The sequence below is a fragment of the Elgaria multicarinata genome, chromosome 17 (assembly GCF_023053635.1).
Source record: "Elgaria multicarinata webbii isolate HBS135686 ecotype San Diego chromosome 17, rElgMul1.1.pri, whole genome shotgun sequence".
NCBI lineage: Eukaryota > Metazoa > Chordata > Lepidosauria > Squamata > Anguidae > Elgaria > Elgaria multicarinata.
Genome location: NC_086187.1, coordinates 16,807,158 through 16,830,580, shown reverse-complemented (window position 1 = coordinate 16,830,580; position 23,423 = coordinate 16,807,158). Strand labels below are relative to the sequence as shown.

Genomic DNA, 23,423 nt, shown 5'->3' with positions numbered 1-23,423 from the left:
AATAACAGACAGACTTGGAAACTTTGACTCACAGCCTGTATCGGGGCTGCAGAACCTCGTTCAACCTAAGGGTTAAATTCCATTTCGAAGGAGGGGTTTTTTTTGCACCCCAGTGATGGTTGGGACCGAGGGCAAAAGAAGATTGGCCAAAATACCCAGCCTGTTTTAGCTTGAAGCTCTTAGTGCCATTAACTAAGCCTTTGGAGAGACATTTCGATGTTATAGAATGGGGAAAACAACACAAAAGGCTGGTAAATTATCAAATTATTGGTGGTTGAAGGGGAAGGTGGTGGAGTCTTTTAAGACACATCAACAGCCCAGATAGGAACTCCCAGAGAACCAGATCTGCACCCCTGGCCTATATAGGAACATCAGGAGAGCCCTGCTGGATCAGACCAAGGGTCCATCTAGCCCGGTATTTTGTTCATACAGCAGCCATCCAGCTGCCCTAACAGGATATGTGTGCAACAGCACCCTCCTGCCCATGTCCCCCAGCAACTGGTGTACATAGGTATACTGCCTCTGACACTTGAACTAGCACACAGCCATCAGGCCTAGTTGCCTTCTCCTCCAGGAATTTATCCACCACCACCCCCTTTTAGAGCCACCCAAATTGGCGGCCATCGCTATGTCTGGCGGTAGCGGAAGACGTCCTTCCTTTGATCTGTCCCGAATCTCCCACCACTCAGCTTCGCGGGACGGTTTGACGCTTTTATGAAACGTGTCGTCCTAGGACAAAAGCTGTTTAAAAGGTCGAGGAATTCCGACGGCTGCAGCGAGACGAGCTCGGTGAGTCACACTGACGACTTGGACAGAGCAGAGCCACGCCCTGGCGCGTCACCCGCCGGCCAAGAGAGTCCGGAGCAACCGCCAGACGAGAGCGCACCTCCGACGCAGGAAACGGCCGAAAACTCCCCAGGTGACCCTGCCCAGACCCTGGGCAACGACTGCACTAAATCTGAGGAACACGGGAGTCTGAGATAAAACCCAGACACTGCACATTCAAGACTTTGTACAGAAAAATCACTCCCTCCAGAGCAGGGTAATTTAACGATGCATTTAAAATGTGAACGGTGCCACAGTTAGTACAGTAATAACTGCTGTTAACTTGTGATTGACTGGAGATTTTGCACAAAGATTAGCGGAAGAATTCTTCTCTCCTTCACCCCCAACCCCGTCTCCTTTCCTTGTGGGGCCTTGTTTTTACGACACGCTTGGTTACGGCGGCTCTTCGTCCTGCGAATGTTTGTCTTGCCAAGGTTATGTTGGAATGGCTAGTAAGCATTTGCCGCTTTGTCAGGAACCTTGCAAGTGACCCTTATGGCTTGATTCCAGGTGGCACCCGAAAGAATGATCAGGTTCTTATTATGCTTTGCCCAGACATCGCTTGATTTTTAGACTGAACACATTATTTGCACTTGTTCTGGGGGAGAGGTAAAATCGTTCTAATCAATAACTGTTTAATAAACCTACTAGTTGCCACTATCTTATTTCTCAATACCCAATTTACTAGGTAAACAAATCCATAGACACCCTCCCTAGACTATTAACCCTTTGCTTTATAAATACCTTACATTAAAAAAAAATTCTAGAATTTTGCCTCACGTGTGCATATATGGGTGTCTGAGCACTACCTTTTGCATTTCCCCCCCTCTCACCTGAAGTCTGTCTTGCAGTCTTATAGGGCGTAAAGCAGCTGGATTACGGGTGCTTTCATTCCTTCGATAGCCACTCTTGGTGGCAGCTGGGAACTGATAACCCATAATTTCCCACCTTCCTGCTTCTCCTTTCAGGGCCACTTAGAATCAAACCGACTGGAAACTTTTGCATTAGGAGTAACCGTCACCCCAGATTCTCTTGCGTCACATCTTTTGGAAAGATGTAAGTGAAACACTTGAACTGACATGTCACATGTCTGTGATGTTTCCTGTACTGCTTGTTCTGATTTCCCCCCTCCCTGAGATCAGTACCTTACATTTGTTAGATATTGTAAATATCCAGAGAAATTATTAGGTTAAATACACTGCTGCACTATTTAAAAAGAAGAAGACAAATTCCCTGAGCTAACTTTTTGTTTAAAGCCAAGAGCAAATATTCAGAAGCGTATTTCTTCCCCCAATAATTATGCCTTCACTTTTGTGACTTCTCTAGTTCGGTTCCTGTTGAGTTTGCACCTTGTCATACCAGGAGAAACTTAGTTTTAAGGTGGGGAGCAAAGTTAGCCACGTTGACCTCAAGTTGCTCTAATAACTTTATTAGGCCAACTGAAACATCACTAAAAAGAATTGTGCAAGCTTTTGAAATGCCCAGATCTCTTCAGGCAAGATTTTATACATCTTTTATAACACCTTGCCTGAAAAAAAGGCATCCGGAGATATCAAAAGCGTGCATAATTTTGGGTGATCTTTGGGTTAATTCTAAGAATCGATGTGATCAATCCCCACGTGAGTCTTTGATCAATTGTTTTGAAATCCATGCAATTTAAAAAAAGTCAGCTTCACCGAAAAGGATTAATTCCGTTTTTTGTGAAGGGCCTTTCCTGTAGTCAGGGTCTGTGGCATTTCTCCTTGGGTATATCTGTTTGCGTAAACTAAGTACAGACCAGCCCTGAGCAATTGGAAATGTTAATCACCTCCTAGCACAGATAATGAATTAAAGAGTGGCTGTTCACCAGGGACCTCTTTACTCTCTGCTGGTGCTTCTATTTTGCCATTATAAATACTGCAACAGTAGCAGCTGCTTAGGCACAGAAGTTGAGCATTATTACATCTGCAAGAGAGGAAATACGGAAATGGTCTTAGATGGTTTAACTTGAAAACAGAACCTAGAGATGATCTGCTTTCAAACTCAAGTAACCAAACGCAGAAAAACAGCTTACGGAAACGAAGGGCCAAACTAGACATTACGGCAAATGGACATCTAATTTCTCCTCCACAACATTTAGAAAAAGTTAAACGGGGTCACGATGGTGCATTCTCTCACGATTTGCAATAAACTCTGCACGGAGAAGGTAAGTTCTGCTAGGCATGATGGAGGTGGAAGGAAATCCAGGCATATGGAACTGGGCTGGCGGAAGTGGACTTTCCTGCCCCTTCCTCCCCACGGTAACCCACCAAACTCCGGAAAATCCTTCACAGAGGGTTGGACAACCCTCCTGAATAAGGTGAACTGTAGTCCATGGGGGGAATCCCCAAAACTAAGGCAGAAGCGCCTTCTGTAAGTGGAGCCCCTCCATCCATGGAAGGAAAATCCTGGATCCTAACCCTAATGCAGCCTGTTACCCTCTAAATGGATTGGACTGGAAGTCCCATAATTCCCCGCTAGCATGGCCAATGTCTGCTGTGTTTTCCGTAACATCTGGTTTAGTCCTCACCCAGATAAGCCCATTTCTTTGACAAGCTCAGCTAGAACAAGCTTGTAATATCCTCCAAAGTATTCTACCTGGCTTTAATTTACCAACATGGCCACAGGTTTTGCCTTGGTGTGTTTAGATTTGAGAACTGCCATTGGTTAAGGGTAGAGTCAACTCACCCTCTCCAATAGAGAAAGGATTGGGAAATCATTAAAATATGGACAGGCTTAACGGGCTTGCTGTGTTTCTCCAACTAAGAGTTGACTTTTAAAAGTGCAAATTGAATTCTTGTCTTCCTTGAGAGATTATTTGGTGCAATGAATTATATATTAACTTGGGTTCATTGAGGGGAAAGGGTTAAAGTTATAATCGTTAATACAAATTTTAATGTTTTTATATTGATAAGCTGGCAGTTTTGCTGGGATACAGACCTAATTTAGATACCTCCCAAATGCTTCAATAAAGGTTCTTCAAATTGTTATATTTGTGTTGAGTTTGTGGTGTTAAAAATCTTACTAGGAAAAACGCTTTCATGCATTCAAGAGCACCAGAAAAGTGAATCTTTTCTCCGTTGTGACTTAGCTCTTTTGCTTAGATCAGCCTTCCTCAACCTGGGGCGCTCCAGATGTGTTGGACTGCATCTCCCAGAATGCCCCAGCCAGCATTCTGGGAGTTGTAGTCCAACACATCTGGAGCGCCCCAGGTTGAGGAAGGCTGGCTTAGATGTTAGGCTAGGGAAGCATTTATTCCAAAAAGAGACAGAAGAAAAAGATGGCATTCCAATCATACTTACAGGATGAGACAATCTCATAACTTTGGTGCCATTCAGTCTCTCATTTTTCCAAAGTTAAGTTTGGCCCGATTCCACAACAACGTACGAATTTCATGTTTAAAAATCCACATAGAAATTCCTATGCATTTTCATGCTTCCTACTTCCAAATGTACACGTTCCTTTAGCGGCTGTAGACCTTGTAATGCTAACTTTTTTAGACTGTTGCCTTCTTACCTTTTTAAAGGGTTGTCCACTAGTTAAGAAAGAATTTGATCTCAATATACATTGGGTCCATCATTTTTAGTCATGACGTTTTATTCTAAAATAAAGTTAACAAAACAATAAAGGGGGGGAAGGAAGGAAGGATTCCACTAATGATAATTCTTAGTCTATAACTGATATGCTTATGGGACATCTACCCTAGGCTTAATATCTAACAAAAAATAAAAATCCAATTTATACAGCATATAAAAGCGTGTGTGAGTGCATGTATGTGTGTATTAGTCAGAAAAAAACACAGGCCAACCATGGTGTGGAGAGAGATCAAGGTGACAGTGGCCAAGGGGAAATTCTTTAATTGTGGAGTCAAGACTCCTTCAGTTATCCACGCTGTTGCGTTCTCACACACACACTTTCCATCTCCACAATCGTAACACATGTAAATTAACGAGTAAACTGGTCCAACATTTATTAAGCAGGAAGACACAGTGGTCAACTTGTCTTCCATACAGGGAAAGAGGTGGCAATGATCCCTAATTCACTGTCCTTTACCATCATCCTTTTAATTATTTCATTTGTACATCAGCAAATCATAGAATCCAACACCGACAAAACAGCATTAAATGAAAAGTTAAGCTTAAGTTTTTAAATCACACGAGCATAGCAAAATGAAATGCTTTTAAGGTTAGTTTTTACTTGATTAGTGGCTGATATTTTTTTTAAAAAAGTCAAGGTGTGTGTATGTCCCCTTACGTAGCACCCATTTGCTGCACTGACGCTTCTGCTTTAAAAAAACTTACTTCCTGGGGGACTTGTACCATATTGTTTCATAAGCCTTGACTAAAATTAAGATTAAGGTAATACTCAAGAAAGTGAGAAGTGGTTTCCTACAATAGAAGGGCCAGGTTGGTGCATGCATCCCTTCGCACAAACAAAGCTGCCCATTTCACTGAAGAGAAATACAAAAGTCCTCAGAAATGGGTTAAGTATGGTGTACAGCAGGGGTGGGTGACGTGTGCCCCCCCACCCCCCAGCGAGGCCTCTGCCACCCCCCTTAAATTCAGAGGACAAAAAAAGCATTAAAAACAAAATGGCATCCGGAGCTGCTACAGAGTGCCAAAAGGGTCAAAATTAGCTTGCAAACCAGCATTTTCTTTTTCTATTTTTTGTCCCCCATGCTTCTTTTGGACACTTGTCGAGGGGGCCTGACGTAGGCAGGCAAGCCAAGCAAATGCACACACCCCAAACCGTCTACCCTTCATCTGCTAGTTGAAACTATTTTTTCTCCTTGCAGGAGCATGGAGCTCTGAAGGGGTGGGGGTGGGAGCTTAAAAAAGCAGACCTGCTACTTGCGTGTCATGTTTGACCCTTGGTCCAGTAACCGCCTCAGGGCTAGTGCCAGGATCGGGCATCTCCCGGAAGCCCGCTGTTCGTGCCGCCCTGAAATATTAACACCTATCTCACACAAACCATTTAAACATCTTCTGGTACTCTAATCTGGGTTGGGCTGCCATTTAAAAAAAAAAATCCCACAATGCTCCAAAGCAATGCAACGGGGGCATTCTGAGAGCTTAAAATGAAAGCGAGACTACTGCTGCCTGTCCTAGGTAAGCCCGCCAGGACCCACAAATGGACATTTGTGCCAGGAGCATCGTCAACCTGGAGTGAAACCCCAAACAGCTTGCCACAAAAAATCAAAACCCCAAAGCCTGAAAAGGAGGGGAGCGTCAGGAAGGAGGGGGTGCACCTTCGACTACGGAGAACCTCAAATTTCACTCAGGAAAATTCATAAACCTTACCTATTCTGTATTCACTTGTTTGAGCAGTTTTTGAGGGTGTGACGCCATGCAAACAAGGACACTTCTGTTATTAACGTCGTTTGCTTGAAAAAGCCGGTTATAAAGTCAAAGCCCAGCCTCTGCCGCCCAGAAGGCCGCTCCTTCTTTAGCACATCCACACTCTTGAGTTCTCTCGGTTTCTCCTCTTCCGGTCAGATCTGGTCAGAAGAAGCCTTCTCCCATAGGCCATCGGCGTTTTTCTTGTACAGCCGTGGTTTCCTGCTAGGGAACAGGGCCTTATCGGGGAAGGGGTGCTCTTTTAAATACATCAAGGTAGCTCTGATATGGGAAACAAAATGAGGCGGTTCAGCACGAGGCGACGTGGAGAAATTCTGCGAAGAAAAAAGTCACACGGTTAGATTTACACGCCGTCCAGAGCAGCGTTGAGCGGAACGCAACAGTGCAGTGGCGTGGTTAGAGCCTCAGTCTTGGACTGGAGAGTCCCAGGTTCAAATCCCAACTTGACCGTGAAACTCTCATTGGGCAGCTCTGGACTGTTCACGCAACAGGCTAACCCCACGTTAAGTGGTTGTGTGTGGGCTGTGATTTGAGCCGTGAGTTGTTCGTTGAATTGTGGGTTAGCGTGCTGTCTGAGCCCAGGACGTTTTCTGCAGGGTGGCTTGTTAACCACCCGGAACAACCCAACAACATACCATGGGTTCAAAAGGCGGCTTGTTCAAGAAAAATAAGCCACGCCGAGCGGTTAACGAGACACCCTGCGGCAAATGTTCAGACAACGTGCAAACAACCCACGGTTCAAAAACAACCCACGCCCAACCACTGAGCGTGGGCTAGCGTGTGGAGTGAACCCAGTCATCTTTCCGCCTAACCTACCTACAGAGGGTTGCTATAGCGATAAAAGAGGAGAGGGGGACAGCCATGTATGCCCACATTGCAGGGTTGTTACGAAGATAAAATGGGAGAAGTGGAGAACTACGGACTCCCTGTTTCACAGGGTTGTTGTGAGGATAAATTGGCAAAGGTGTGGCGAGGAGAATCATCATCTCCTGGGCAGAAAGATGAAAAATGCATGTAAAACAAAAAATACGTGGGGTTCTCAGAAAGGCTCCCGTTCAAGGCCCCAAAATTACTTAATTTCAGAAATGGAAATAACCCCAAGTTCTTCTGACCAACTCACTGGGCTTCCTCTGTCTCAGTACCTGCAATATGTACTGATCATCCTGCTCCAGCCAGAAATCCACTTGGCGGAAAGGCATCCAGAAGTACGGCCCAATACAAAGTTGCTCCTTTCTCGAGTCATAAATGTTAACCATCTGCAACAAAGAGAGGGAGATAACACACTTTCAAAGGGCTATCACAACAACGAGCAATGCCAGAATCCCTGGATTGGTTTCCCACTTCCCCTAAATACAGACGTCAGCTGATACATACATTTGGAGCAGGGGTCCCCAGAACCCTTTTGGGTTCTCCTTATGTTCTGAGATGGGGCGGACAACTAGTGGCGCTCCAGATGTTTTACCTACAAGTCTCATCAGCCCTTGCCCGCATAGACAATGGTGAGGGGAGTTGTAGGCCAAAACATCTGGAAGACTTCAAGTTGCCTGCTCTTGTTCTAAGCTGATCTTTATTTGGGTTCAAAAGGGTGGGAAATTTGGAAATTTGAGTGTCTTGGCTGCTCTCACAAAATGGCTCCACGGGAGCACCTCGCCCATTCATAAGATGGCTTCGATGGTGGGCATGTGTGGCTACAGAGGACTCATTTCCCAGCGGCCAAGCTGGTCGGACTAAAAGAAAAGTTGCTCGCCCAAGAGCCTAAGTAGAAGGCAGAGGTGGGCATCTGAGCTCCTCCCTCCCCCCCCAAAAAATCCCACCCTTTTGAACCCAAATAAAGATCAGCTTAGAACAAGAGCAGGCAACTTGAAGTCTTCCAGATGTTTTGGCCTACAACTCCCCTCACCATTGTCTATGCAGGCAAGGGCTGATGAGACTTGTAGGTAAAACATCTGGAGCGCCACTAGTTGTCCGCCCCATCTCAGAACATAAGGAGAACCCTGCTGGATCAGACCAAGGGTCCATCTAGTCCAGCACTCTGTTCACACAGTGGTCAACCAGCTGTCGACCAGGGACCAACAAAGCAGGACATGGTGCAACAGCACACTCCCACCCATGTGCGGCAACATCATAGCTCAGTGTGACAGAGCACACGCAGAAGGTCCCAGGTTTGATTCCCGGCTTCTCCTGGTAGGGCAAGGAAATGCCTGAAAACCTGGAGAGCTGCTGCCAGTCAGAGTCGACAGCACTGGGCTCAATGGACCAATGATCTGATTCCGTATAAAGCAGCTCACTACATTCCTTAGGAAGATATCACCGGAACACGTTTTGCTTCACTTGTCTGAATTCCTAAAACCAACGAGTGTTTGGCTCCTCCAAGTCCCTTCACCTTTGCTCCTGTGAAGGTGCTGGCAGCCCGCAAATCCTCATCGGGTCCCCTGTCCGGAAATGTCGCGTGGAAAATCTCGCCGGTTTTAACGTTTGCAGCTGGAAAAACAAGATTAGAATGCAAGGCTATCTTTGAAAAGCTACCACGTTGAAGATGGAACATTTCTTTCTCTCTCTCTCTCTCTCTCTGTTGCTCCAGACGAAAGGACATGAACCAACAGATTCAAATGATAAGAGAAAGGCTTTCAACCAAAGTTTAAGAACTTCCTGTTGGTACAAGCTGTTCCACAGAGGCTCTGGACACAGAGTAATGCAGGACATGGAATAATGGGCTCAAGTTACGGGAAGCCAGACTGCGGCTAGACATCAGGAAAAACTTCCTGACTGTTAGAGCAGTACAACAATGGAACCCATGACCTAAGGAGGTGGTGGGCTCTCCCACACTAGAGGCCTTCAAGAGGCAGCTGGACAGCCATCTGTCAGGGATGCTTTAAGGTAGATTCCTGCAATGAGCAGGGGATTGGGCTCAATGGCTTTGTAGGTCCCTTCCAACTCTGCTATTCTATGATTCTAGAAGGTGCTTCAGGAGATGCTGAACTCTCCTTCATTTGAGGTGTCTAAGGGGAGGCTTGAGAGATGCTGTAGCAGCCTATCCAAAGACTACGCAGGACCAAATTATTGTATTTATTACCCGCATCTCCCTCTGGATCGAGGCGGAACAACATTAAATACAACAATACAATACACAAAACTGGTTAAAAGAGCATATAAAACCGACAGAATCTTAAAATAACAATCACAACATCTTAACATTCTTAGGTTTAAAATTCAGCTGGTTAAATTGACACCCAAAAGCCAAACATGACTTACCGATTCCATAAACAACTGGAAAGTGGTTGCCATTTTCCTGCCGGTCATTCAACTCTGTGGTTCAAAAGGAAGGGAGAGAAAGAGCACAGATATTCCAAATCCAAGGAAGGGAAGGGCCAGCCAGAGACGGTCAAAGATAAGCCCGGTTGGATTGAGGGAAGTAGAAGGCCGCTTGGCCGAGGGACAGGAAGTTGCTGCGGGAATCTCTCCGGCAGGAAGTGGGCCAAAGAGGCACGAGGGACACGAAGGGCCGGATAGCTGGGGAATAGAGGAGGGGAATTTGTGAAGCGGGGAGGGGGGATGGGGTGTCACTGATCTGAAATAATTACCTGTCACACAGAAAGTCACTAAATGGATGCTCTCCTGCAAGCGGTCAAAGGCTCCTAGGAATAACGGGACAGAAAAGCATGAAACTCCCATAGAGGAAGGCGATACACAGACCCTACAAGGAGGCGCTATGTATTTCCCTCAGGGGTTCTCACACTTTCTATCCACAGGGCCCTCTTGAGAGCGCTGAAAACGGCTGAGGTCCAAGGGTCACAAAATGGTGGCTCGGACCCCGCGCCAGTCCCAAAACGGCTGCAGAAGTGGGCAGATCACCACGAACAGGTGGCAATAACGGACACTGTTTTAGATTGATAGCTCACCGCGAAATTCTTTGCCGTTTCCTCGGGCTCAGCTTTTCCCCAGTGAAGTGCAATCATTGGCTCCAGAAGTATTGTTACTCCGCCTTCCCGTATCAGGCAGAATTTGCTGCTCTAAAGGCTCTAAGTAGGGAAGACTTCTGATCTTGTATTGTTTTTCTCCTCCCTGCCCTCCCATGCCTCTCAAAGTATTCTTTCATTCATCCCTGCCGTTTCTTCTCCCTTTCTCTATCCATACTTATCTTGTACCCTATCTCCAATAGCCAGTTTCTTTCATCCCTCCGGCCTACTGCACTAAAATTCACTTCCCCCTACAAAAGCTTCCTTCTCTCAGCTCATTCCTTTTTATTCCCAGGTTTTTAAAAATATTATTTCATCTATATTTCATATTATCCCTGCTCGCCAACCAACACCTGCTTGCACACCTTTCTATGTAGAGTTTTTGGTGGAGCTGGCCATGGCACGGGGCAGTCAAGCAAAATGGTGATGAGAGCCTAAAGCACTGAGTGGGTCAGGAGACTGGTGGGTCCCGGCCCACATTTTGAGAAACACTGATAGAACTTATTTATTAACGTATTTTCCCGTCCAAAATGGGACCGGGAAACAACCTACCAGCAACAATGGCAATTCATCCAGTAGGCCCCAAGCGCTCAGAGGACTAAGAAACATTTAAACAGGGCCGAAAAGCACAAAGATATGCACCTCTAAACAATCTTGTTTTCACTTAGGGCCTAAAAGCACAAAGAGGAAAGCCCACCTGGGCTACCAGGGCAAACGGTTCCATAGCCAAGGGAGCATCATTAAAGGGGACCAGAATTCTAGCTTGTCAACTCAGATTCCACACCAAGCCAAAGCTGGCAAAAAACGTGGTTTGCAAAGGCTTTCAAAACCAGTTTCCAACTTTGGTTTTCCTTTAGACAATTGGATGGGGGTGGGTGGGAAAGAGACAAAGGCCTTAGCTAGACCTAAGGTTTACCCCGGGGTCATCCCTGTTCATGTAAATAACACACAGGGGATCCCGGGAGCAGGCAGGGAAACCCCAGGACGATCCCGGGATAAACCTTAGGTCTAGCTAAGGCCATAGTCTCCGGATGTTGAATCCAGCCACAGAGATCTCTGCAAAGTTACTCCCCCAGAGTGAATCCTGTAACAGAAGGGCTTCAGTGCCTTTCATGGACCTTCGTTCCTCCCCATACTGAGCAGAAACAGGCTTTTCCAAAACGCAGGCAAACTGGCCCAACTAATTTGCATAACACGGGTTGCAGAATTTAGTTTTTCAAGGCGCAGAATTTTGTCCTGTTGCTCCATTTCAAGCCCTCGAGATCCCCAACAGCTCAGAACTCTCACACGTTTTACAAACTTCGCTCAGCTCCAATCAGATCCCAAAAGCTCAGCTGAGAAGGCAGGACAGAAAATGTGGACTTACTAAGGAGTTGACTAGTAATTTGCTGGGATAAGTGCCTGTCATCACTGAAACCTCCAACCAGGTGTACTTCCAACCTAAGAAACAGATATAGAATCCAGAGACAGAGTTGATTAATCTAATTGCTGTAATTAGATGAATCAACTCAGGCTTTAGTTGAGTGGGGTCCAAATTTAAATCAGCAGGGCTGAAATTTAAGAACATATTTTTATTTTTTTAGACGACTTTAAGAAGTTCTTCGCGGTCTCTGTGCACCACACATATGGGCTCTGTGCCTGTGTGGAGCTCATTGTGGAAACGTCTATAGCTGAGGCAAACGTTTTTGGTGGGAACCCCTCTCCCAACGTCCACTGACTCCGGGTTCCTGCCCTTCTCCCTCAGTCCTCTTTCAACCGCCTTGCTAAAAGGATGTCTCATTGGGGACTTTTGTCTTTCTCGTGAGGAGAAAGCTTTGGAGTGCTGAGATTTTCAGTCCTTTTTAGTTTGTTTTTAAGATATTGTGATAGGGAAAGTAAAAGAAAAAAAAATATTGACCATTTTGTGAATGAGAAGCCAGGATTCCCCAGAATTCTGGTTTACGGGGGAGAGGGCTTTCTCTGTGGTGGCCCCCCGACTGTGGAATGCCCTCCCCTTGGAGGCCCGATTGGCACCAACATTGACTGCATTTCGACACCAAGTAAAAACATGGCTTTTTAACAAAGCCTTTGATGGTTAAACTCACTGGCACATTGTTTTAACTGTTTTAACTGCATCTATTGCATTTTTTGAAATGGTCAGAAGACTTAATCAATAAAGGTATTCATTCATCTATTGCTTTTAAATTATATATTGTTTTAACTTGGATTATGGTTTAATTTGTTTTTACCTGTGTATATTTATTGTTTTATACTGTATGTTTTTATCTGTACGCTGCCCTGAGATCTTAGTGATATAGGGCGGGATATAAATATTTTAAATAAATAATAAATAACAAACTTTTGTTTCTTCAGTTGCATGTTTATCTGTATCATCATTCAACATCCTCAGAATGACATCTATACTGAGGATTTGAATTGAGGCACATCTTTTGAAGAATTGCTATTTGGTTATTTATCTACTACATTTATTGATCACTTCAGCAGCCCTAAATAGACTTCATTTTTTAAAATATATATATATATATATATATATATGATTTATTTGTATAATATAGCTATTGTAGGCATATCCTTGCAGTAACTGATATTTATCTACTTAACTTTTCCATGAGATAGTTTGTCTGGAGCTGTAGAATAATTTTGATAAATTATTGCAATTATCTGTAATTTATTATTAAAAAGGAATGTGTTTGGGTTTTTTAAAAAAGCTGACCTTCCACATTCTATGTTTGGAGAAAGCACTTTTACTGCATTCGTCATCAACAAAACTTCGGTTTCTGTATCCGATCCGTCACAGTGAGTGAGACAGATGGCCCCACTACCTGAAAAAAACAAGAGAATAAACAGTTTGCACCTTAAAGACACCTGTAACTGCAGAGGCATTGTTTGCATAGAGCAGTTCTGATCATAAGAATGTGATCGATCTTGAATAAATACCACCTTCCCATTCTATGCCTTAAAATCGACTGGGACCACCACTCTGCACACCCAAGGAAATATCCTCAAGATCACTTAACTGACGTAGGTTAGTTCACCTTCAATATGCTTTTGTTCATAAAGTCAGGGTGAATTCTCACCTCTCTCTCACAATCTTACACTCATCTCTGGGCTGCTTTTCTGCTCAGTTTAAAATGGAACTGTTCTTACAGTTACTCAAGTGCATTGCTTCGCTAACTTTGCTTTGGAAAAGCAGAGAAGACCATCTCTATCAGACCACCTGTTTGCTACCAAGACTTCAGCAATAAATGGCTTGTAGAAAACATCCCTTCTATTCCCAACGTTCAAGCTGCACGTGCCAATGCGTAAGCAGCCAGAATAGCACTACTCATACACAAGAGAGATACCAGAACTTGGCTGAAATCAAAGTTCATTATACCCCCTCCCCATTCCAAACCTGCAAGACAGAGGAGGCCAACCTCAGGTCCCTACAGTTGGTGTTGGGACTCCAACTCCCATCAACCCCAGCCAATAGTCATGGATGATGGGAGTTGAAGTCCCACAACATCTGGAGAGCTGCAAGTTGCCTAGCCCTGTTCTAAACCAGCAAGGCCTTTTGAGACCTGTGATTCATTAGTTATTACTGAACCATGATTTTGGGGGACGGGGAGGAATGGCTGCCTCTCTCGAAATTGCTTCATCGAAGTACCTGTGTGTCGAAGTACCACTAAGTGGCAGGTGGTTGCATCATCCGACCCAAGAATAGAAATGGAACCTGTCGGAAAGCAGAGCAGCACAAGTAAGGTCTCGGCTGGTTATTATGTCTGGCCTTTCTGGGCACAACCGTGCTCAGTTGCCTGCCTACCATCTTTAGGAGTGGTCGCCGCGAACTCTCGTTGCTGGACGTAGAGGAGTCCTTTGGGGCCCACTGTTTGAGCAGGCTGGCTTCTGACCCGCTTGGCTTGCTCCTGTTAAAAGAGTGGATCAAAAGAAACAAAATGGCATTTGGCTTCCCAAAAGAGCCGGAGTGCGAAGTTCTCAAATGTTGGCATGCCCAGGTGTCATCCCCTTCTCATTGTGGGGCTGAGTTGCGAGGGTCTAGGATTGTGCTTGGAGTGTCCCATTGACTTCAACGGCACTTACTCGCGAGCAAGAGCAATGCACGGAACTGCAGCCTCAGACGCAGATGCGCTCTCTAGTTCTACCTAGAGTAAACCCATGGAAATGAATGGGATGTAGATTAGTCGCGATAATGAGAGAAAGGTCTACAACTGTGTTTATGCTGGGATGGAAACCTTTGACAGAACATCCGAAAGAGATAGAGAAAAATAATGTATTTGTTTGTGGATTTTAGTATTAAGATAGAGAAAGAGAGGAAAGGAGGAGGAATTAGAGAGAACTGAAGTACAACTCTGTGAATCCAGTGTATGAGACTCAGATAAATTATAAGAAAGAACTGAATTTGATTGATATATAAATGGTAATTAAGAAATTAGTGGGCATTTTGGGCATGAAGAGGGCTAAAAAATGTACTTTCACTTTACCCTTAAATGTTTCTAGTGTAATTGTAGTTGTTTTATGTATACTTTTGTTTGTATGTATTATATGTGATGTCTGTGTAGGTGCTGTTAAAGAAATAAAAAAAGTGAAATGAATGGGGTGTAGGTTAGTCGCGATTAACTTCAGTCCCACTCATTTCAATGGGTCTATCCTACACAGGACTAACATGGGAGTCTACCCAGAACCTTCTCCCCAGCAAGTGCAGTAAAAAGAGAAAGAGAGAGACATATATTTATTATATGCATCTTCTCAATCCTCCCAGAGTGCAGGACACGGAATAACGGGCTCAAGTTAAAGGAAGCCAGATTCCGGCTGGACATCAGGAAAAACTTCCTGACTGTTAGAGCAGTGCGACGGTGGAATCAGTTACCTAGGGAGGTGGTGGGCTCTCCCACACTAGAGGCCTTCAAGAGGCAGCTGGACAAGCATCTGTTGGGGATGCTTTAGGGTGGATTCCTGCATTGAGCAGGGGGTTGGACTAGATGGCCTTGTAGGCCCCTTCCAACTCTGCTATTCTATGATTCTATGAACACAGCGATCCCCAAAGCACATCCTCAGCCCTGCCCCATCACCATCACCACCACCATCTATTTTGCAAGCTCGCTGCTCACCTCCAGCTCCGGGTAGGGGTCGATCAGCTCCCCCGTGGGCTGGGACACATCGATCCTCTCCCCATTGACCAGCAGCGGCATCGCTTGCAAGCGCCCAGTCCGGAGGCTGCGGGCTGCCCAGACTTCCTGCCACCAGCTGAGATCGTCCGCAGAGCACCGCCCGAGCCGCAAAGAGCCCTGGGAAATGTAGTCCCGGTGGAGGAGGACGCCTGGCGCCCGATTTGGCTCTCGAGGCCGGTAGGCTCTCTGCTCCAGGGTCTTCCGCAAAGAAGGGCATCCTTCATCAGCCGCTACCTGATCCTGGTTTTATTCTATTTTATTTTTTAAGCTGGAAATGGCAGGGATCAGGCAGGGGACAAGGTCCCCTTGATGGTTCTCTTTGGGAGAATCATGCTATCCCTCAATAGTGCCATGGGAGAATATTAAAGTGTCCGTAGTGCCAGTTGCTAGAGATGCTGTTCCACAGCTGAGTGGGGAGATCTTTTTTTTTTCTGTCATGGTGGGCTGCGTTCGGGGGGGGGAGTAATGTCAGGGGCCACCCCCTTTCTCTCTCTCACTGACACCCCCTTTTCTCTCTCTTGCTTCCACCCCTTTCTTGCTCGCTCACTGACACCCCTTTTCTCTCTCACTGACACCCCCTTTTCTCTCACTGACACCCCCTTTTCTCTCTCACTGACACCCCCTTTTCTCCTTTTCTCTCTCACTGACACCCCCTTTTCTCTATCTCTCCCTCTATCTCCCTCTCACACAGTTCCACTGGAGTCTGGGGAAAAGACATAAACAGAGCCCAGACCGAGTTCGCTCAGTGGCCAACCAGCTGTCAGCCAGGAGCCCATAAGCAGGACACCGGTACAACAGCATTCTCTCTCTTGCTTTCGCCCCCTTCTCACTCCCCGATGGGCCATCTACTTTGTTTGGGGGAGGGGGGAACCCACATGCCTGTGTGGTTATCTGATCAAACTATTGTTCAGCACTTTTGACTCATTTCAAAGTTTTTCTATACTCAGCTGCACCGCTGGGTAGGATGAAGGACTAACAAACCTTTGAAGAACAACTAGTAGAGAAATCAAGATTTTATTATCGGTGTATGAAGCTACTTTTAAAACTGGCGTCCATCCACCCACACCCACAAAATGTAGAGAACAGCCCCTTCAAGAAAACACAGACTTTTAAGAGACATTCACATTATAAGGTGTCCTTTGACAAGTCAAGAACACAAAAAAAGAGTGATCTGTTTCGTTTGGAGACAGTAAAACCACAAAGGTAGGATTTAGGAGGAAGGGAGACCCCCACCCCACCCCTCCAAGTTAACACCCCGGCATCCATTGCCAAGGCCAGAAAAATACATGCTGAGTACATCATTTTCTGGATGAAGACGGAGCAATACTCCCTTTCCAGCCCACCTGAAAGGACACCCCCGGTCCACAAAGTCAAGGTTTTGAGTGTCATCTGCTCCCCTAAAGAACTCACGGAACATCCAAATCCTACCTGATCGCCTCCACTTTCAAGTCAATAGAACCGAAGCAAAATTCGCCAGGGCGAAAGAACAAAAATATCTCTGTGAGATCATGTTTTAGGGTTCGAGAGGATACCAAACACCACTTTGGAAATAGCTCATTCATACTGGAAAAGGGTGCTGTGTCTCAGCCATCGCCTTGCCATGGTTTTTCACCTTTATTTCAGCACGAACATCAACCTACAAAAGAAAAAAACACAGTGAACGTGGAACTCTGCTCCAGATATTCCTGGACTTTGAGAAGTAGAGACCCTGATAAACTCATCTTATACACGAAGACTTCCTTTGGCTCCGATCCATCTTTTTACAGACATATGACATGAGTATCCTGCCTGTCTACCCATTGCCTCCAAGGTGGATTAAAGATCATGGCTAAATATAATTCAAAATAAACATGGCATTAGTGCCAATTGGATTTTTTCTATCATGATGCAAATAGCAGCTGGGCGGGGAGGGGCTGCCCTGGACTGGGGTTATAGTGTGGGCAGAGAGTTAAAGCTTCCTTCCCTCCCTACACATCCACCACAGACCCATTCTGGATTGCAGTGGCCAGGGCTGCAGTTAGATGGGGGTCAGGATGACAAAGCAATGGGCTCCAGGAAAAATAACCTTTCATTTTCTCAGTTTCCTTCTATGCCCATGAGGTCTAGAACCTTGATTTGGAAAGAGGAAGGAGAGAGCAGACAACTAGAATTTCCATTGCATAATCGAATTCCTGTAAATATATACCCATTATCTCCTATCACCACCATCCCCTACACACACACACAAACACACGCACACACTTTACTCTGTTAGATACACAGAAATTCACCCACTTACCGCCTGGCTAAGTTTTTCTAGCACCGGGATCAAGTGTAGCAATTCTTTGTCCTGCGGATCGCCCAGCCATCGAGGGATCAGTATCACGTTGGATGTCTTGGCAGAAAAGAAACAGAGCCATCTGCCTTGAGGATCTGCATTTGGTCCACATTCTAGGACAGACCCTTCCGGGTGAGTTTGGAGCTGAACATTTTGGGCCCAGTTCAGATAAGAGACTTTTAACACAGCGGGACTGCAGAACTTCAGGCTCCAGAAACAAAACCATCCAGCCCAACCTATCTGGGGTCTCCACATGGCCACACCCTTCTTCATGCCCCACCCCTTTCCCCCCAACCTTGAGAGGCAGGTGAACAAGCAGATTGCAATAGAAGAAAATGATCATTCAGAGGTTCCCAGGCTATTGCGCTGTTTTGTTTCCCAATCTAACAGATCACCACCACCTCAGCTTACAACAATATCTCTCCTAAGGCTTAGTTACTGGCAGTAAAAGCTTTCAGCTAAAACATGCTGGCATTCCTCGCTCCACCCCCTTTTGCTTTCAGCCCGCCCACCACTGTGTTGTGCCCCCCCCCCCCCCCCGAGAGCTTGTCTGAAAGACGTTCGGTGCCTCTGCGCTGCAGCAGTCCTCCTGTTGGGGCTGTTCACACAACACGCTAACCCACACGTAGCAGCTGAGTGGGGGTTGTTCTGACTCATGGATTGTTAGTTGAACACTGGGTTTTTGTTGTTGGTTATTCGTTCAGTCATTTCCGACTCTTCGTGACTTCATGGACCAGCCGTCGCCACCCATGGCTCCCCCAAGGTCAAGTCTGTCACCTCCAGAATATCATCCCTCCATCTTGCCCTTGGTCGGCCCCTCTTCCTTTTGCCTTCCACTTTCCCTAGCATCAGCCTCTTCTCCAGGGTATCCTGTCTTCTCATTATGTGGGCAAAGTACTTCAGTTTTGCCATTAATACCATTCCCTCAAGTGAGCAGTCTGGCTTTATTTCCTGGAGTATGGACTGGTTTGATCTTCTTGCAGTCCAAGGCACTCTCAGAATTTTCCTCCAACACCACAGTTCAAAAGCATCTATCTTCCTTCGCTCAGCCTTCCTTATGGTCCAGCTCTTGCAGCCATAGGTTACTGGGGGAATACCATTGCTTTAACTATGCGAACCTTTGTTGTCAGTGTGGTGTCTCTGCTCTTAACTATTTTATCAAGATTTGTCATTGCTCTCCTCCCAAGAAGTAAACGTCTTCTGATTTCCTGGCTGTAGTCAGCGTCTGCAGCAATCTTTGCGCCCAGAAATACAAAGTCTGTCACTGCCTCCACGTTTTCTCCCTCTATTTGCCAGTTATCAATCAAGCGTTATCTGACTGCAGCACGTTTTCCGCAGGGTGGGGTATCGTGTTGTCTGAACGCAGCCAGGGTGGCGTGTGCTAACCCACCCTGAACAACCCAACAACAAGCCGTGGGTGCTCAAAGTGGCTTGTTTGAGAAAATGAGCCATGCGGCATGGTTAACAAGCTACCCTGGCTGCGTTCAGGCAATACGCTAACCCACGGTTCAACAAACTACTCATGGTTCAAAGCAACCCACACTCAACCACTGTGTGTGGCTTAGCGTGTTGTGTGAACAGCTCTGCAGAGAACCAAATCTAACTGCCGGTGCTAGCTTCAGGTTTGGGACCCTGTCTACCTTCTCACCACCCCTGTCACCAGCTGCTTGTGCTCCTCCTCCTCTTCCTCATCGTTGCTCCCACTTGCCTGCTGGACAGGCAGACGTCATGTCTAACCCTACTGCCCCTGTTCTGGGAGAAGATGTTTCAGGTAATCAATCAGATTCAGAACTAGAAGACGCAGCGCCAGACACCAGCCAGCCTGTACCAGTGGGGGAGGAAGCTCTCACGGGCGATTCCCCAGCTGGGAGTCAGCCCTCTCCAGAGCTTATCTCCTCAAGGCCAAATCCTACACACTCAGTGGGAAGTGAGGTTTCTTCCAGGGGTGAGCATCCCAACAAGCTTGCTGATGCTAGGGTCTGCCAGAAGCTCAAACACATGGCGCGGAAGGAAGGTGTGAGAAAGTCAGTTTGATTGAGCCAGAACCTGCCTCCGCACCAGGCGCTCTGAAGTTACGGGTGTTTGAGAACTGGCTTCCTATTCTTCTTGAGCAGACAATTGTCTTGCTTAGTTTGCATAGTTTTGCCTAGGGGACGTTTCCAAGAGGTTAGACTCTATTCAAGTAGAAGAGATGTAGAAGAACCGCCCAGGGAGCTTCGGCTGTTGGGCGGTATAAAAATGCAATAAGTAATAAATAAATAAATAAAATAAAAGTTTTGTGGGTTACTTAGCAAGCTTCGTCATTTGCCTCCCATCAAAAGCAGGAGTGTTCTGAGAAACACGACAGCAGAGAGCCAGGGAGCCAGCAGGCCGTGACCTCTCCTGCTCCTCCTTCTCAGCTCCACTGTTGTCTGGGCTGGAGCGAGAGGCAGGTGAACAAGCAGGTTGCAATAGTGAAGAAAATGAGCAACTCCACAAGCTCTTGTCAGTAGTCACTCACTGCCAAACCCTTGACACCAGCACTACTGACGGCTACCTGGTAAGGGAACGCTTGCAGGTAAGTCGCGACGGCCACTGTCCTGTCCAGGTCTCTGTCCAATACCGACAGGTCCTTTACGTAGGAGCCGTGGCAACAGAGGCAGTCCTCTTGGTACAGCTGATGCCTGGAAGAAAACAGAAACAATGAGATTTCCTTCCAGGGCTTTTCGTAGAACTCAAGGACTGCAATAAGGAGGCAAGTGGATTCCAGCGTGGGCCAACAGCCTCCTTCATTCGAAGAATGGCTCGGATGGCCATGATGAAGAGTGGTGTAGTGGAATCAGGGCTGAAGCACTTGCACATTTTTAATAGCAGGGACACTGGCACCCACCACCACCCCCACCCCCCCAGACATCTCTGTTCCTTCTGAGTTTAGAGCATTTCTGCATGCAACTTCACTGGGGCTTCTGCTTCCAGATTCCTTATGGAATTAGGTCGGCTACAAGCACCAGAACACCGTCACCTGATCAGCTTCCTGTGCGGCCCGAGGGCGTCCAGAATTTTATCCGCATAATCTTGTTTGGCCGTGGTGAACACAAAGATCTGGAAGGAAATTAAGAGAAAGGCCTGAAGCGGATCGCCTGCTGGTTTTCGAATAGCCAAGTGGAAGGTGTGAAGGCCAAATGAGGCGTGGCCAGAGACAAAAGAGGCGTGGCCAAAATACCAGCGTATTTTAGTTTAAAGCTCTTACTGCCAATAACTTAGCCTCAGGAGAGTTATTTTGGGCACAATCCTATTCATGTTTAAATGGGGAGTGGGGAGTCCTACAGTGCCTAGCATTTCCCATCAAGCATGCTGGGATTTGTAGGACTTTTTTCAGTCCAAATATGCATAGGATTGTGCCCTTCGACTTTTTAGAATTGAGGGGGGAACACGTAAATGTGGAGGAAACAAATGATGGGTGCTTTGGGAAACGGGATGGGCCCAGGGAAGGAGGGACGGCCATCTGGGGAACCCTGGAGGGCCAAACTGGGGGCCCCAGATGGGCTGGCTTTTGGCCCATGAAGCTGAGGTTTTGCATCCTGGCTTAGATGATGGCTTGGAGGCAGAGTTGCCTCCAGCCATCTTCATCACAAAAATCCATTCGTTTTCATTCCCGGAGGGAGGAGGAGATTTGGTCTTTAAACTAGGGCTGTGCTCCGCTCCGATACAGATAGCGAATCCAGAGTGGACCGACCCCATGTGCCACCGCCAAAGGTGGATCCGGATCAGGTTGGGGGAGCTGCAGATCGAGGCAAAGCAGTTCGCCTCCATCTGGAGCTCCGAACACAGGTAAGGGGGTGAGGGGGACTCACCTGCCTCCGGCGCGGTCCAGCGCAGGCTTCAACTGAAGGCCTCAGTTGAAGACTGTGCTGGACCGCGATGGAGGCAGGTAAGTGGGGGGGGAGGGGGACTTACCTGGCACCGCTGCAGTCCATGCAGCGACGGTGGCGGAGCCAGGTAAGGAGGAGGGGGGTTATTCGGCCCCCATTTTGCCCCCCCTTCCCCACTTACCTGCCTGCGTCGTCCACCACAGAGGCAAGTAAGTGGGGGGGGGGGAAATGTCAATCCACCCCTCCAGATCTCACTCCGTGGAGCGGAGCAGGGGAGGGTCGGATCGGCACGATCTGAAAGTTGCAGATCGGGCCACGAAGCGGTTCAGGGGGGTCCGTGTACAGCCCTTCTTTAAACATCATTTTCCAAACTTGCCAATTCCGGGGATTGTGAGATAGTCAGTCTGGTATTGTATAAATGCAGGCGGCAACAAGAGGGAGAGGGCCTTCTCAGTGGTGGCCCCCCAATTATGAAATGATCTCCCCCGCGAGGCCCACCTGGCGCCAACATTATCATCTCTTTGGCAGGCACTTACCTCATAGGTTTTGGCAAGAGCTTCCAGGAATTCATGTATGTGGGGCCTCAGCTTGAGCGAAACCTCCAAGATACAAGAGTCAGAAATCTAAATGAGTGGAAGGGTTCGACTGACCTTTCCCCATCCTGGTCTATTCCATCCGTCCTCGGAACACACTAACCTGATAGCACCGATCCTGAAAAGACGTGACAAACTTCGAGGTGTCGTCCCAAAGAGCTGTCAAGGAGGACACGGCTGAGGTCCCCTCCTGCAAGGAGCCCAAAGGAGACGAAGCTGGGAATCAAAAGTTGAAGCTTGCAAGTTGAAGCTGCAACAAAATGTTGCTGCAGAGCATGTTCCTATTCAGGATTCCGGCCACTCCGTTCCATTCCTTCCCCACCACCACAGGTGGTGTTTGTGGAGAGCCAGTTCCAGAGGACATAGCCCATTACGTATTTGACTGTCCCTTATACACAGACATAAGAAAAAGTTATTTGGACCCTGTTTTAAAGGAAGTGAAATACAGGGGTGTTCCGGAAAAACTGAGTTATTTATTGTAAGGGATGGGTGAACGGAACTGGGGCTGGTCTGTCTTTTAACGAGTTAATTTTATTGTTATGGTTCATAGGAAGAGGGAGATAAGCGGCCCAGCTGCATGGGGGAGAATGGTGCGCCAGGAACTGCCTGAGGCATGTTAGTTTTAGTTGCTAATCCCATGTAACCTACCCATTTCCTGAAATAAATGGTCTTAAACCTCCAAAATTGTGAGCTGTGAGCGTTCTTTCCGGGGATCTGTGCTAAATCCAGTCCAAGGGCCAGCTTTTGCTGGGGCGTGCTTCCTTTACATTTATTACATTCAACCGCCCCCTAAGTGATTCAGAGGGTTTCACTCTTTGCAGCAAAAGCTAGTAGATGTAGAGCAAAGTTTTGGGATATTATCGGTATGAGGTGCTATAAAGATTCAGAGATATATAAATGAATTGTGATTGAAAAGAAATTAAAGGTTTCTGTATGTCTGCTGCTCACCCATTTTACCATCATTTCAGTAATGGATGTTATGTATTTATCATAGAATCATAGAATAGTAGAGTTGGAAGGGGCCTATAAGGCCATAGAGTCCAACTCCCAGCTCAGTGCAGGAATCCACCCTAAAGCATCCCTGACAGATGGTTGTCCAGCTGCCTCTTGAAGGCCTCTAGTGTGGGAGAGCCCACAACCTCCCTAGGTAACTGGTTCCATGGTCGTACTGCTCTAACAGTCAGAAAGTTTTTCCTGATGTTCAGCCGGAATCTGGCTTCCTGTAACTTGAGTCCATTATTCCGTGTCCTGCACTCTGGGATGATCGAGATCAAGAAGAGATCCTGGCCCTCCTCTGTGTGACAACCTTTTAAGTATTTGAAGAGTGCTATCATGTCT

At 46.7% G+C, this 23,423-nt stretch overlaps 3 protein-coding genes across 3 annotated transcripts in view; 1 reads left to right on the top strand and 2 right to left on the bottom strand.

Annotated features, from left to right (window-relative positions):
- Window positions 1-3,867, top strand: part of PDXDC1 (pyridoxal dependent decarboxylase domain containing 1) — a 49,981-nt gene extending 46,114 nt beyond the window's left edge. The window contains exon 23 of the mRNA XM_063143588.1: window positions 734-3,867. Within this exon, the coding sequence (XP_062999658.1) occupies window positions 734-984 (251 nt within the window). The 3' untranslated portion in view covers window positions 985-3,867. The remainder of the gene's footprint in view (window positions 1-733) is intronic.
- Window positions 3,868-4,497: 630 nt separating this feature from the next.
- NTAN1 (N-terminal asparagine amidase) lies at window positions 4,498-15,351 on the bottom strand. Its single transcript, XM_063143309.1, has 10 exons — window positions 15,265-15,351; window positions 13,959-14,061; window positions 13,803-13,868; window positions 12,870-12,978; window positions 11,523-11,596; window positions 9,782-9,835; window positions 9,453-9,506; window positions 8,584-8,681; window positions 7,343-7,456; window positions 4,498-6,514 (listed from the first exon to the last, which is right to left on the bottom strand). The coding sequence occupies exons 1-10, from the start codon at window positions 15,343-15,345 to the stop codon at window positions 6,335-6,337; spliced, it is 933 nt and encodes a 310-aa protein (XP_062999379.1). The 5' UTR covers window positions 15,346-15,351; the 3' UTR covers window positions 4,498-6,334.
- Window positions 15,352-16,755: 1,404 nt separating this feature from the next.
- Window positions 16,756-22,700, bottom strand: LOC134410280 (CTD small phosphatase-like protein 2-B). The gene is made up of 7 exons (XM_063143470.1): window positions 22,692-22,700; window positions 22,189-22,275; window positions 22,029-22,091; window positions 20,643-20,722; window positions 20,178-20,304; window positions 17,603-17,698; window positions 16,756-16,960 (listed from the first exon to the last, which is right to left on the bottom strand). The coding sequence occupies exons 1-7, from the start codon at window positions 22,698-22,700 to the stop codon at window positions 16,883-16,885; spliced, it is 540 nt and encodes a 179-aa protein (XP_062999540.1). The 3' UTR covers window positions 16,756-16,882.
- Between the last annotated feature and the right edge of the window lie 723 nt (window positions 22,701-23,423).

Bases quoted from the DNA above. Each gene is read 5' to 3' on its own strand.
- NTAN1 (XM_063143309.1), bottom strand. From the start codon at position 15,345: ATGCCGCTGCTGGTCAATGGGGAGAGGATCGATGTGTCCCAGCCCACG. The intron at 12,979-13,802 runs GTACTTCGATGA...TGTTTTTTTCAG, and splicing joins AGTGGTACTTCGACACACAG to GTAGTGGGGCCATCTGTCTC. The intron at 7,457-8,583 runs GTGAAGGGACTT...TCTTTGTTGCAG, and splicing joins GCACCTTCACAGGAGCAAAG to ATGGTTAACATTTATGACTC.
- LOC134410280 (XM_063143470.1), bottom strand. The intron at 22,092-22,188 runs GTTAGTGTGTTC...TGTATCTTGGAG, and splicing joins TTCAGGATCGGTGCTATCAG to GTTTCGCTCAAGCTGAGGCC. The intron at 17,699-20,177 runs GTAGCCGTCAGT...TTTTCTGCCAAG, and splicing joins TGCAAGCGTTCCCTTACCAG to ACATCCAACGTGATACTGAT.